The 14417-nt window shown below is 38.0% G+C and overlaps 1 protein-coding gene across 1 annotated transcript in view; it reads left to right on the top strand.

Annotated features, from left to right (window-relative positions):
- The window catches only part of RBM27 (RNA binding motif protein 27), a 72706-nt gene that overhangs the window by 4498 nt on the left and 53791 nt on the right, over positions 1 to 14417 (top strand). Inside the window, exons 2-4 of the mRNA XM_077773047.1 lie at positions 8351 to 8459; positions 8944 to 9062; positions 12820 to 12944. Coding sequence (XP_077629173.1) covers positions 8351 to 8459; positions 8944 to 9062; positions 12820 to 12944 — 353 coding nt within the window. The remainder of the gene's footprint in view (positions 1 to 8350; positions 8460 to 8943; positions 9063 to 12819; positions 12945 to 14417) is intronic.

A 14417-nucleotide genomic window follows, 5' to 3' on the forward strand; every position in this document is an offset into this window, starting at 1 on the left:
ACAGAGCTTGAGTGGCTGAGGGACAGAGAGAGACACACACACAGAATCCAAAGCAGGCTCCACACTCCCAAGCTGTCAGCACAGAGCCCGATGCGGGGCTTGAACCCACAAACCATGAGATCATGACCTGAGTAAAAGCTGGATACTTAATCAGCTGAGCTACCCAGGCATCCCTTGGGAAGTTTTAGTTTTTTAAGTTTAAGGACATACTTGTTCTTATGTCCTTTGGTCTGCCTCCTAAATATGTCTGACTTCATTCTTCTTGGCCCAATTGCTATAGGTTAGAAGCCAGAAGTTGCTTTTATAGCCCTGTGTTTCCTATCACTGTCTTGTCTCATCCTCTGACAGTGTTATTACTTTGTTGTGAATCTTTATTTTAACCATTTGTTATTTTGTACTGTAATTATTTGTTTTCATTTTCATCTCTTGGCCACTAGACTGCAGGGCAAGATCTGTCTTGCTCAGAGTAATTCCATTACCAAGCAAGATGCTTGGTACTTAGTAAACATTCAGTAAATGTTTAAATGAATCAGTGTCCTTTTATGTATATTTACACGGTTGACAGTTTTTTTATATATATTTTTTAATGTTTATTTTTTTGAGAGAGAGACAGAGTTTGAGCAGGGGTGGGGCAGAGAGAGGAGACACAGAACCTGAAGGCTCCAGGCTCTGAGCTGTCAGCACAGAGCCCAACACGGGGCCCGAACTCATGAACTGTGAGATTGTGACCCAAGCCAAAGTTAAGATGTTCAACCGACTGAGCCACCCAGCCATCCCGATAGACAATTTTAAAAAGTACTATTTAAAATTTTTTTTAAATGTTTATTTGTTGTTTTTTGAGAGAGAGACAGACAGACAGACAGACAGAGTATGATCAGGGGAGGGGCAGAGAGAGAGGCAGACACAGAATCCAAAGCAGGCTCCAGGCTCTGAGCTGTCAGCACAGAGCCCTATGCGGGTCTAGAAGTCAGGGACTACAAGATCATGACCTGAACTAATGTCAGATGCTTAACTGATTGAGCCACCCAGGTGCCCCAGTACTATTTTTTAATTTTCTTTTAATGTTTATTTATTTTTGAGAAACTTAGAGAGCACAAGTGAGGGAGGGGCAAGGGGAGAGGGAGACCCAGAATCCAAAGCAGGCTTCAGGCTCTGATCTCTGGGCACAGAGCCCAACGCTCAGGCTTGGACTCATAAGCCATGAGGTCATGACCTGAGGTGAAGTCCAGTGCTTAACCAACTGAGCCACCTAGGTGCCCCATATTTTTTTAATAGTCTAATTTTTAGGGTTTACTTAGCTGGTGACTATTGCTCTGTAAGATGTAGTCCAAATATTAAAACGATGTTTGCAACTGACAGATGTGTATATATTTTTTCCTCCAAAATAAATCTAGGGGTATTTTCTTCCATTGATGAAAGCCTCTAATTAATTAAGGGAAGATGAAAGCTTTCGTTTGAGAAGAAGTTCCATTCTTTCTATCTCTTTTTTTTAAACCTTTTTTTTTTAATGTTTTATTTCTGAGAGAGAGAGAGAGAGACAGCGTGAGCAGGGGAGGGTCAAGGAGAGAGGGAGACACAGAATCTGAAGCAGGCTCCAGGCTCTGAGCTAGCTGTCAGCACAGAGCCCGACGCGGGGCTCGATCCCACAAACCGTGAGATAATGACCTGAGCTGAAGTTGGGCGCTTAACCAACTGAGCCACCCAGGCGCCCCATTTCTATCTCTTTAATATTTGTTAACAGGTTTTTAGAACTTAATGTTATTCACTTTAACTCTTTTAATAAAGTCAAAACAGATTATATTTCTCTTTCTCTTCTTTTCTTTTCAAAAGAGGGGTAGGAAGAGGGGGAGAGAGAGAATCCTAAGCCGACTCCTTGCCCAGCCAAAAACCCGAGGCAGCCACGATCTCATGACTAAGAGATCACGACCTGAGCTGAAGTCAAGAGTTGGATGCTTAACCAACTCAGCCACCCGGGTGTTGTTCCTGTTTTTTAAAAGATTTTATTTTATTTTTTTAATTTTTAAATATTTATTTTGCGAGAGAGAGAAGAGCATGTGAGGGCTGAGGGTAAGGGGGAGGGAGAGGTAATCCCAAGCAGGCTCTATGACCAGTGCAGAGGCCCACCTGGGTTCGATCTCAGGACTGCACCTTGAGATTATGACCTGAGCCAGAATCAAGAGTTGGGACACTCAGCTGATGGAGCCACCCAGGCGCCCCTAAGATAAAAAGTAATCTCTACACCCAACATGGGGTTGAATTTAAAACCCCGAGATCAAGAGTTGCATGCTCCAACTGAGTCAGCCAGGTGCCCCCTGTACTTGTTTTTCCAGTGTTGTTTTATCAAAGGAATAATCTGAACACAGATCTCAGGATCAGACATTTTGGTGTTTTATTTAGTTTATTTTTTCTTAACAAAGTAAAATTAAAAGCATTATTATATTACATAAAATGCAGAAAGAAAAAACAAAATTACTTGTGTGTATTAATTTCTAGTTTCTCATGTGTGTTTGAACTTCATGTAGCTATAATCAGAATCAAATGTAAAATTAAAAATTTTTTTATGATGTTTACTTATTGCGGCACCTCGTTAAGCTTTGGTTAAGCTTCTAACTTTAGCTCAGGTCATGATCTTACAGTTTATGGGTTTGAACCCTGTGTCGGTCTCTGTGCTGACAACTTAGAGCTTGAAGCCTGCTTCTGTCTCCCTTACTCTCTGCCTTCCCACACTTGTGCTTTCCCCATCAAAAATAAAAATAAGGGGTGCCTGGGTGGCTCGGTTGGTTAAGCATCCGACTTCAGCTCAGGTCATGATCTCACAGTTTGTGGGTTCAAGCCCTCCATCAGGTTCTGTGCTGACAGCTAGCTCAGAGCCTGAAGCTTGTTTCAGACTCTGTGTCTCCCCCTCTCTCTGACCCTCCCCTGCTCATGCTGTCTGTCTCTCTCTTTCTCATAAATAAATAAAAAAAATTAAAAAATTTATAAAAATAAAATAAAAATAAACATTAATGTTATTTCTTTTTGAGAGAGAGCGAGCGAGCAGGGGAAGGGCAGAGAGAGAGTGAGACGAAATCTCAAGAACTCTTTGACCTCAGCCGAAACCAAGAGTTGGATGCTTAACCAACTGAGCCACCACCCAGGTGCCCTCAAATGTAAAATTTCTTATCTTGATTTCTCTATTTGACCTTACATCAGAAATGTTTTTCTCATTTGTGTATTTTTATAACCATCACTTTAGATGCCTTATGTTTCATAAACATTTAACAATAAGAGTGGGTAGACACCTGGGAGGCTCAGTCCGTTAAAAGTCTGACTTTGGCTCAGGTCATGATCTCACGGTTCTTGATTTTGAGCCCCTCATCCGGTTTTCTGCTGTTAGCAGAGAGGCTGTTTTGGATCCTCTGTACCCCTCTTTCTGTCCCTCCCTTGCTCTCGCAAGCGCGCGCACACTCTTTCTCTGTCTCAAAAACAAACATTTAAAAAAAAAATGGTAAGAATGAATGTCTTGATTTTACTTTTTCTGTTAAAAAATAATGCTGTTTTTATATCATGTATATATTTAATTGTATATGTATTTAGCACTAATGAGGTATAGTGTTCTCTATGTTTGGCTTTATTTCCTGAGGCTAATTTCCCGTAACTACAACTACTGTTTAGAGAATATGAACATTTTTAATGGCTGTTGATACACATTAAGATCAGGTTTTCTTCCCCTGTGGCTCAGTAACATATTCATTGTCTCACTTTTGAAACAGATACCACAATAAGGTAGAACTTAGAATTGGGCCCTTATTCAGCAGCATGTAGATTTTTCTGAAAGTGGGAGAGGTCTAAATAGTGTTCGTTTTTTCCTAAAAAAAGAAAAAAGAAAACAAAGAATTCTAACTTTTAAGTAGTGTTTTTTGGCTAGGGCCCAAGGCAAGGAAAGATCTTTATTCTTTGGTCTTGGGATTGGGTATATGTCTGAAATCTGTAAAGCTGATGTGCCACCAGAACAGATGTGTCATAAACCTGTAGTGCAGATTTCATTCAGGAGGAAAGGACATATTTGAGGATTTTACAGATTTTTTTTAGGACAGTATTTCTATTAACTTCCCCTGATGAAAATTCATTACAGTTGATTTTTAAAAATAAAATAGAAGATAACTGAAACGTGTTCTTAGTACATTATTATGCAGGATGTGAATTTTAAGGAGTCCTCCTATTTCTAATTTCCATTAAACCTAAGGAAGTTTCTTTTGTTCTTTATTCTAACTGTAAGATAACTATTGGTTGAGACTTCAAATATGTTAATTTGTCATACAGATTTACAGTAGGAAAGTGTATTTGCTGTAAAATAGATTTTACTGTGTGGAATTGCAGCTGAGTTTTAGTTCCACAGGTGTGCTTTCTGCCTGATCCTAAGTGGATTGCCCAATTTGTCTTTACATATTTACAAATTTAGGTATCTATAAAATGAATAATAATTCATTGACTGTACTGTTAAGGCCTTTTAAGGACTATAGTAGGATAGTAATTCAGATGGGTATCATTATGTTTTCTAATCTTTGTTATAATAGAAGCCCCTTTCTGTCTGGGAATGTGTGTGCTTAATACAGCCATGGAACCAAAATTTTAAAATCTTTTTTATTCTCAAACACACTTGTCCCTATAGCTAAGCAGAAATAAATTTCCATATGCCTTGCTTACAAACAGCTAAAAGATTTAAAATACTCCGGAGTAAGAGAAGTAAGAAGTGGTCCTGCATTTGTCTCATAAATTACCAAGAGTCTTAGTCATTCCCGATTTTGTGACATGCTTTTGGAAGTTTTGTTGCTGCCATAGCTACTACAGTATTGTAATTGTCAGCTTTTAGAGATTATATAGTAAGGAGCGATGAAAGAATATATAAGAACAGTCATAAAGGTACAGAAAATTACAGCATAAAAACTCTCCTGTGTATTTAAGTTTCACCATTCACTTGGTGTGACTTTATTATTTCAGACTGGTAATTTCCTTCATAGTAGTTGATGGGTACATATTAGGAACTGTTCAATTTAAATGGTCCCATTCCTTTGGCTGTAAACATGCTTTTAAATTGGGTACAGATTTCTATCAGTTATTAACAAACAGTTCTTTACTCATATTGCACAGATACTCTCTTAGTGTCTAGTTTTTTCCTGCTCTTTTGCCTTCTTGTAACTACTCATCTTGAGGTTTTTTGTTTTTTTTTAATGTTTTCTATTTATTTCTGAGAGAGAGAGACCTCCTGAGCAGGGGAGGGACAGAGAGAGAGGGAGACACAGAATCTGAAGCAGGTTCCAGGCTCTGATCTAGCTGTGAGAGGTCAGATTGTGAGATCATGACTTGAGCTGAAGTCGGACGCTTCAGCTGAACCACCCAGGTGTCCCTCATCTTGAGTCTTAACACCGTCCTATCAAAATGTATGTCACTGGAAGTAAACTACTCTGCATTTGTTTTTTCAGAGTCTGAATACTGCGTACATGTATAAGATATCTGGGATTGGGGAACCTGGGTGGCTCAGTCAGTTAAGCGTCCAACTCTTGATTTTGGCTCAGGTCATGATCTCACAGTTTGTGAGTTGGAGCCCCCAGGGGAGCTTGGCACTGACCATGCAGAGCCTGCTTGGGATTGATTCTCTCTCTCTCTCCCTCTGTCTCTACCCCTCCCCCCATCACGCCTCTCTCCCAAATAAGTAAACTTTTAAAAAGAAATATGTGTTTGGGGCATCTGGGTGGCTCAGTTGATTAGGTGTCCAACTTCAGTTCAGGTCATGATCTCGCAGTTCATGAGTTCAAGCCCTGCATCTGACTTTGTGCTGACAGCCCAGAGCAAGCCTGTTTTGGATTGTCTCCCTCGCTCTCTGCCCCTCCCCGCTCATGCTCGCTTGGTCTCTCTCAAAAATACTTAAAAAGTTAAAAAAAAAAAAAAAGAAATACGCATTTCTTTTTTTTTGTTTTTTTAATGTTTTTATTTATTTCTAGGAGAGAGAGAGAGACAGCGTGAGCAGGGGAGGGTCAGAGAGAGAGGGAGTCACAGACTGAAACAGGCTCCAGGCTCTGAGCTGACAGCACAGAGCCCGACGCGGGGCTCGAACCCACGAACCGCGAGATCATGACCTAAGCGAAAGTCGGACCCTTAACCGACTAAGCCAGCCAGGCACCCCGAAATACGCATTTCTTTAACTCCTGTTCAGTAATCTGAATGTTTTGGCTGCTTCTCACTAGAAATGTCATGTCTTTACCCAGCTTTCTATCTGTTAGGTCATGAGACTCCTTAAAGCTTCTTAAAACAGAATTAAAAACAACATTGCCTCAGTCATTCTTACATATTTTTTAAAATCCTTTTTTCTTTTTCTTTCTTTTTTTTTTNCAGTGTGGTTTTGATTTGTATTTCCCTGATGAGGAGGGACACTGAGCATTGTTTCATGTGTCTGTTGGCCATCTGGATGTCCTCTTTGGAGAAGTGTCTGTTGATGTCTTCTGCCCATTTCTTCACTGGATTATTAGTTTTTCGGGTGTGGAGTTTGGTGAGTTCCTTGTAGAAAAAATCCTTTTTTCTACCTTTAGAATATCTTCCTTATCCAGGATCTGGATTTTCTAACTAAAGGTAGAAATGTGATATATTTTTTTTTACCTTCTCCCCTCCATTTGAATATTGATTAGAACTTTACTGATCAAATACCTTAGTATTCTCAGGACTGAGATTTGTATGGATTAGCCAAGATAAGAATGGTCTCTAACATTTTGAAGGGGCAAATGCTATATATTCATATTATTATTTAATATTGCTGTTTTTTAGATTGAGTGATTGACATACAATGTTATATTACTTCCAGGTATACAACATAGTGATTTAATTTATACTTTATGGAGTGGTCACCACAGTCAGTCGAGTTACAGTCTGTCACCATACAAAGTAATTAAAATATTATTGACTATATTCCCTACGCTATACATTATATTCCCATGTCTTATTTATTTAAAACTGAAAGATTGTACCTTCTAATCCTTCACCTATTTCATCCTTCCCCCCAACTGCCCTTCTCTCTGGCAACCATCAGTTTGTTTTCTGTATCTGTGAGTCTTTTTCTGTTTTGTTTGTTTTGTTTTTTAGATTCCACCTATAAGTGAAATCCTACTGTACTGGTCTTTCTTTGACTTCTTGTTCTCAGCATATACTTTCTAGGCCCATCCGTGTTGTTGGCAAATGGCAAGATTTCATTCTTTTTTATGGCTGAGTAATAATACATTTTATGTATATAGCCATGTCATCTTTATCTTCTTTATCCATTCATCTGACAATGGACATTTAGGTTGTTTCCATATCTTGGCTATTGTAAATTATGCTAAGATGAACATAGGTGTGCATATGACTTTCCGAATTAGTGTTTTCATTTTCTTCAAGTAAATACCCAAAAGTAGAATTACTGCATCATGCAGTAGTTCCATTTTTAAGTAAAAAATGTTTTAATTCATTTATTTTGAGAGACGGAGGGAAGGAGTGGGAAGGGCAGACAGAAGGGGTGGAATCCTTAGACTCAATGAAGTCAGTGCACAGAGCCCAATGCGGGGCTGAAACTCACAAAACTGCGAAATCATGACCTGAGCCAAAGTTGAACGCTTAACTACCTAGGTGCCCCCTGTCATTTTTTTTTCTGATATTGATCTATGTATCTATTTTAGAATTTAGCAATTGAATTTATCCAGGTATTCTATTAAGTGTTTAAAATGTAATTTACATTTTTTACTTAAAAAAATCCTAGCTTTCTCTTAAATTGCATTATTTTAATTTATATATAGCTCATCATCGTGGACACTTACATTCTTTCCCAGTACACTTTGACCCTTACCCATAATTTTTTTGATTCTGTCTGAGTTTTGTAAAATTGATAGCCATCGAAATTCACTCTTAGATTTGGTGCATAAATGTGCATGGATGTTTAAAGAATTAGCCTTTCCCATAGCAATATTGGCAGTGAAAAAAATCACTAATTCTATTTTATTGAGTTATGAACTTCAAAAATATAGAAGGAAGTTCTTTTCTTTTTGTAAAATTTGTTTTATTTACTTAAAAAATATTTTTCCAGTATACGTATGTATTTACAACACACAAACCTTCCGTTTCCTATAGTGTAGATAAAATGTTAGGTCTCGTGGATACTCCATGTTGGCAGCTCAGGGAACACGTGCTGACCTGGTGGAGGAGATGATTTTTAATGTCAAGACAGGTTACTACTGAATAGGAGGCAAAACAAAAAAAAGAAGTCACTGAAGGTTGTCCCTGCAGCCCTTCTACCACTTCTCTTATCCTTTCTGTTCTAGCTCCTAGATCTTTTCTTTCTTGCTTAAAGCTGCTAGAGTGTTTGCCAGTAATATTTACGGTGTCATCTTTCTTGTGTTCCAGTTTTTTAAAGAGATCTGTAAGACACTAAGAAGATTATTAGTGGAATTGATGGCTGTGTTTGGATGCTGGTGCCTGGAGTCATAGGGAATGGGAAAGGGTGTCCCGTCACTTCCCCTGGTTCTTCCTCATAATCACATGGAACAGATAGCTCCTGAAGACATAACCAGTGCTTCTACAGCCCTGCAACTCAGGGGTAGATTGCCACCCCTTCCCTGTTAACACTGAGAGATGCTAATCAGTGTATATTTGGTCCAAAATTTTGGGTATATTTAGAACATTGAAAATAGACCAACAATTTTATAAAAATAGGCAGAAAAGGAAAATCTTGCTTGTACTCTGTGTATGCTTTTGTTATAAAAATCATCTTTGTTTGCAGTCACTCTACTTATTTATTTGTTTATGCATTTATTTATTTGTCATCACTTTGTTTCAGATAAAGTTGTTGTCGTTTAGGTTTCCAAAATAGGGGTGAATTCATTAATGACATTGCTGCTTTTAAAAAAAAGTTAAAAAATTTTTGTTTTCTCTCTGTCCAACTAGATGTGATGCTGACCCTTCAGCCTTAGCCAACTATGTTGTAGCACTGGTCAAGAAGGACAAACCTGAGAAAGAATTGAAAGCCTTTTGTGCTGATCAACTTGACGTGTTTTTACAAAAAGGTAATTATTATGGCCTTTGAGCCACATATTTATGAATTTAAATTTAAAACTTTCTGGTAAAATCTTGGAGATAAAAGCTTGGAAGGAAAGTGGGCGCCTGGGTGGCTCAGTTGGCTAAGCGTCCGACTTCAGCTCAGGTCACGATCTCACGGTTTGTGGATTCGAGCCCCACGTCGGGCTCTGTGCTGACAGCTAGCTCAGAGTCTGGAGCCTGCTTTGGATTCTTTGTCTCCCTCTCTCTGACCCTCCCCTGCTCACACTGCCTCTCTCTCTCTCAGAAATAAATAAAACATAAAAAAAAAAAAAGCTTGGAAGGAAAGATATCAGTCAGCGCCCTTTAAACATCTAAATATATTGATTCCCCTTAATTATTTATCATGTATTTTAGAAGAACTTTTTACCCTCTTTCTTTGCTTCTTTTTTTTTTCAAATAGTTTATTGTCAAATTAGTTTCCANTTCTCTGATTTGCTCATTTTTCTTTGCTTCTTTCCTGTATTGAAGCAGTTGCTTTTTGGGTGAATGGGTCCTCTTTGGCTTGTGGCAGAATCTAGTTGATGGTTGGGGATAACAGTTTAAAGATAATGAAGCTATTTATGCTTAGTATTTATTAGGATAGTGAAGCTGTTTTTTCCCCTTTTGACTGGAGCTTTTTGCTGTCCAGGAAGAGATGGACATGATCCTCTTCACGTTGTGCCTCCAACTTCCCATCTTCCCAGAGTCCTTTCCATGACCTGCATAGCTTCCTGGAGGGCTCCCTGCTGATTCTCACACCTCAGCTACCACATTCCAGTCACCTTGACCCCCTTGCCTTTTTTTCAGCATGGCAAACATGTTCCCAAGTCAGGGCTTTTGAACTTGTTTTACTCTTGCTTGAAACGGTTTCTTCTCTATTGTTTTTGGTCTCTTCTCAAATGTTATCTACTGCAAGTAGTTTCCCGTGAGTGTTCTATGTATAGTATATTATAATTCATGCCCCTAATGGTCCTCTCTTTTTCCCAACCTCACTTCATTTTGTTTCTCATGGTACTTGTCGCTTTTTGTTGTGTTATATGTTTATTTGCATGTATATGTGTTTGTCTCTTCCCCTCCCCCTACTTTTTGTCTTTCCCTTTGTTAAGAGTGGTGACATGGAACCTATAATGCTTGGCACTTAGTAGGTACTCAAGAAATATTGTTGGATGGATGAAAGCAGTGTGGATAATGCACACTTATTGTTTGATCTAGCTATTGCTGTGAGAAGATACCCTTTAACTGAAATATCTGTTGAGAAGGAAAGGCTATGGCTTCTCACTTGAAAAGACAGGATTACATATTTTTTGGTGGATTTTAAGGCTTTTTTTTTTTTTACACAAGAAAACATAATACTAGAATTTCTCCCCAGTCCAGATGAGTATTTTTTTCTTTTTATTTTAAAGGAGTGTTTTCTAAACGTATTGATTTATATTACTTTGTTTACATGTGATGAGACTGGATGAGTCATGTGAAATACTGAGCCATGAGAATAGTAAATAAATAAAATCTAGTGAAGACATTTGGGTGAGAGGAAAATATATGTTTAAATATACATTTAAGAATTTGTTGTAAAAGCTTTAAAGTTTTTAGTAACTTTTTTATAAAAGACAATACATATGAGGAAGAATTATAAGAACATTTTATTAACATTTTTAGTTTTGAGAGAGAAAGCACCCACTGGGTGCCCTTAAAAACATTTTTTTTTAAAGTTTGTTTATCTTGAGAGAGAGAGAGAGAAAGAGAGAGATCATGCATGTGAGCTGGGGAGGTGCAGAGAGAGAGAGGAAGAGAGAGAATCCCAAGCAGGCTCCGTGATATTAGTGCAGAGATGAGGTGAGGCTTGAGACCACAAACTGTTAGATCATGACCTGATCTAACAACTCCATCAAGAGTTGGATGCCCAAACAACTGAGCCACCCAGGCGCCCCTATAAAACATTTTTAAAAAGAGAAGAAAATGAACAGCCATACATTTGCCAGTCAGTTACCTTCTTATATGTCTTTGTAGGCTAACACTGTCTAGCAGAACTTTATACACTGATGAATATGATATGTATCTTCCCTTTCCAATTCAGTAGCTACTTGCAGCTTTTGAGCACTTGATATGTAGCTAATGTGACTTAGGAACTGATTTTTATTTATTTATTAATGTTTATTTACTTTTGAAAGAGAGAGGGAGAGAGACAGAGTGTGAGCCTGGGAGAGGCAGAGGGAGGGAGACACAGAATCTGAAAAACAGGCTCCAGGCTCTTAGCTGTTAGCACAGAGCCTGATGCAGGGCTCGAACTCACAAACCACGAGAACATCACCTAAGCCCAAGTCCGAGGCTTAACTGACAGAGCTATCCCAGCACCCCAGGAACTGAGTTTTAGATTTAAATTATTTTTTTTAAGAGAACACTTGAGCGATTATATGTTAAAAAAATTTTTTTTTAATGTTTTATTTCTGAGAGAGAGAGAGACAGCGTGAGCAGGGGAGGGTCAGAGAGAGAGGGAGATACAGAATCCAAAGCAGGCTCTGGGCTCTGAACTAGCTGTCAGCACAGAGCCCGACGTGGGGCTTGAACCCACGGAATGGGAGATCATGAACTGAACCGAAGTCGGATGCTTAACCAACTGAGCCACCCAGGTGCCGCTTAAATTAATTTAAACACCTACACGTGACTAGTGGCTTCTGGATCATGACCTGAACCAAAATCAAGAGTTGGACGCTTAACCAGGTGAGCCACCCAGGCGCCCTTGGTTATAGGTCTTTTAAATTACAAAAGTAATACGTGTTTTAAAATATGTTTTAGAAATACAAAGGCATAGGAAGTCTGATCGTAAAGGTTTTTGAAGAGTCTGAGCAATTTATTGTTTTAAAGTTATGTGTAACAGTTAACGCCTAACAGTGTGATAATCACAGAGAATGCTTACTACATAAATTAATATCATAAAGCTTTTTGGAAACATACTTTTCTGAAGAAAAATTAATTTTACATTTAGATATAGCTATATACATAAAATGTATAATGCAGTGTAAGCAGACTCTGTGCTATATTTTTAATATGCCCTGTAGTTTTTAATAAATTCATTTGTTTTCCCCCATTTAATTAATTTGAAAAAGTTACAAAATACAGTAGCTTATAAGTAAAAGATAAAAAGATATTTTCATATCATTCTCACACCAAACTTTATTTTTTTAAGTGATTTTAAAACGTTTATAATTAAATTTTGAATAGACAGTGCATTTAATCCAACAATATAAAGGTATATATTGTGAAAAATATCGTGAAAAGTCTGTCTCACTTGTTTTTCATCTGCTCCTTTCCCACCTCCAGCACACAACTTTGTCATTTTTTGTTTCCTTTCAAAGTTTTTTAATGCAAATATAATAGATACAAATATTTAGTTTGTGTCTTTGAGATGTGATGTTATCCATATTCATTCTCTTTAGAGCTCTGTGTATTCTGTTGTATGGTTGTGACATACTTTATTTAACTAGTCTCTTATTCATGGAAAATTGTTCTTTTCCCCGTATTTTACTGTTTCAAACTCATTCTTACATATACATCATTTTGTACATGAGCAGGAATGTACAAGGGATTTAAAAATCCAGCCATGGATTCTCCCCCATAAAGGTAGACTCAATTTGGGTTCCGCCACCAATGTGGAAGGTGTTCTGTTTTCCTCAGCTTTGCTGAGGAGTGTGTTCTCAGTCTTTGTTATTGTTTGTACAATATTTAAATACTGTTTCTTCTCCTTAGAAACTTCAGGTTTTGTGGATAAACTGTTTGAAAGCCTCTATACTAAGAACTACCTTCCACCGTTGGAACCGGTTAAGCCTGAGCCAAAACCACCAGTCCAAGAAAAAGAAGAAATTAAAGAAGAGGTAATGCAAAGTTTTCCTTTGCTTCTGGGGGCTTCTTAGATCCTATTACTAGTATCATTCTTAGTTTGAAGTTGACCTCTTTAAGAATAATTATCTCTTGATTAAAGTTTCTTCGTTTGGCATGTTATAGATTCTTTATCAGGCTTCTTAGTTTTTGAACTGGAAATGTTATTTAGTGTTCCAAGAAATATTTTAGGAATATTGAGAAATTCAGAGAAATCTTATTCAGTGACTTTAGAAAAAGAAAACTTGGTTACATTTAGAGGTTTGACTAAAAGTAAAATATTGATGAAAGCTCTAGAGAAACCATGAAGTGACATGTTTTCATATTCTAGTCAACAATTTTCTCTTTTTTGACCATAGAATGGTCTTTTTATAGTTAATGTAGTTATAAATATCATTGTTAACACATGAAAGAGAAACAGAACGTTTTTATAATGTTGGGGTTTAAAAAGCATGATAGGGGCGCCTGGGTGGCTTAGTCGGTTGAGCGTCCGACTTTTGCTTAGGTCATGATCTNCACAACCCTGAGATTAAGAGTCACTTGTTCTGCCGAATGAGCCAGCTAGGTGCCCCCATTTGTGATTCTTTTTATGTATAGACAACACAGAATTATAAGAATGTGGGTTCTAAAATCAGGCTACAGAGTTAAAATTATAGCTTTTAAATAAATTACTTGCTTCATTTTCACATGAGGTAAATGATTGTTGTTTAGATACATAAAAATTATAAGAATAGTACCTGAAACATCCATATACCACATGGGGAAGATCTGCTCCATTTGCTTTCTGTATATATCCACTCCCAGAACTTCCATGCTCTGACTCTAGGAGTAAGTTAGATACATTATGATTTNTGGGTGGCTCAGTGGATTAAGCATCGGACTTCAGCTCAGGTCATGATCTCACAGTCCGTGAATTTGAGCATCGCGTCAGACTGTGCTGAGAGCTCAGAGCCTGGAGCCTGCTTCAGATTCTGTGTCTCCCACTCTCTCTGGTCCTCCCCCACTCACCGTCTGCCTCTCTCACTCTCAAAAATGAATAAATGTTAAAAAATTATTAAAAAATGAGGATGTTCATCATTATCAGTTTCAGTAAATTTAATTTTGTCAAATACTTTCATGTGTTAGTATTTCTTTTTTTCTTTTTTTTAATGTTTTATTTATTTCTGAGAGAGCATGAGTAGGGGAGGGTCAGAGAGAGAGAGGGAGACACAGAATCACAGCAGGCTCCAGGCTCTGAGCTGGATGTCAGCACAGAGCCCAATGTGGGGCTCGAACCCACGAATCATGAGATCATGACCTCAGCCGAAGTCAGACACTCAACCGACTGAGCCACCAAGGCACCCCGTTGTGTTTGTATTTCAGTTTTCTCAATTGTCCCAACAATGTACCCCCAACCCCTTTTTTTTCCAATGTTCCTTTTTTTTTTTTTACAGCTTTATTTTTCTCTTTTAGTACATGATTCAATCTAA

The sequence above is a fragment of the Crocuta crocuta genome, unplaced genomic scaffold (genome assembly GCF_008692635.1).
Source record: "Crocuta crocuta isolate KB4526 unplaced genomic scaffold, BGI_CrCroc_1.0 scaffold107, whole genome shotgun sequence".
Classification (NCBI taxonomy): Eukaryota; Metazoa; Chordata; class Mammalia; order Carnivora; family Hyaenidae; genus Crocuta; species Crocuta crocuta.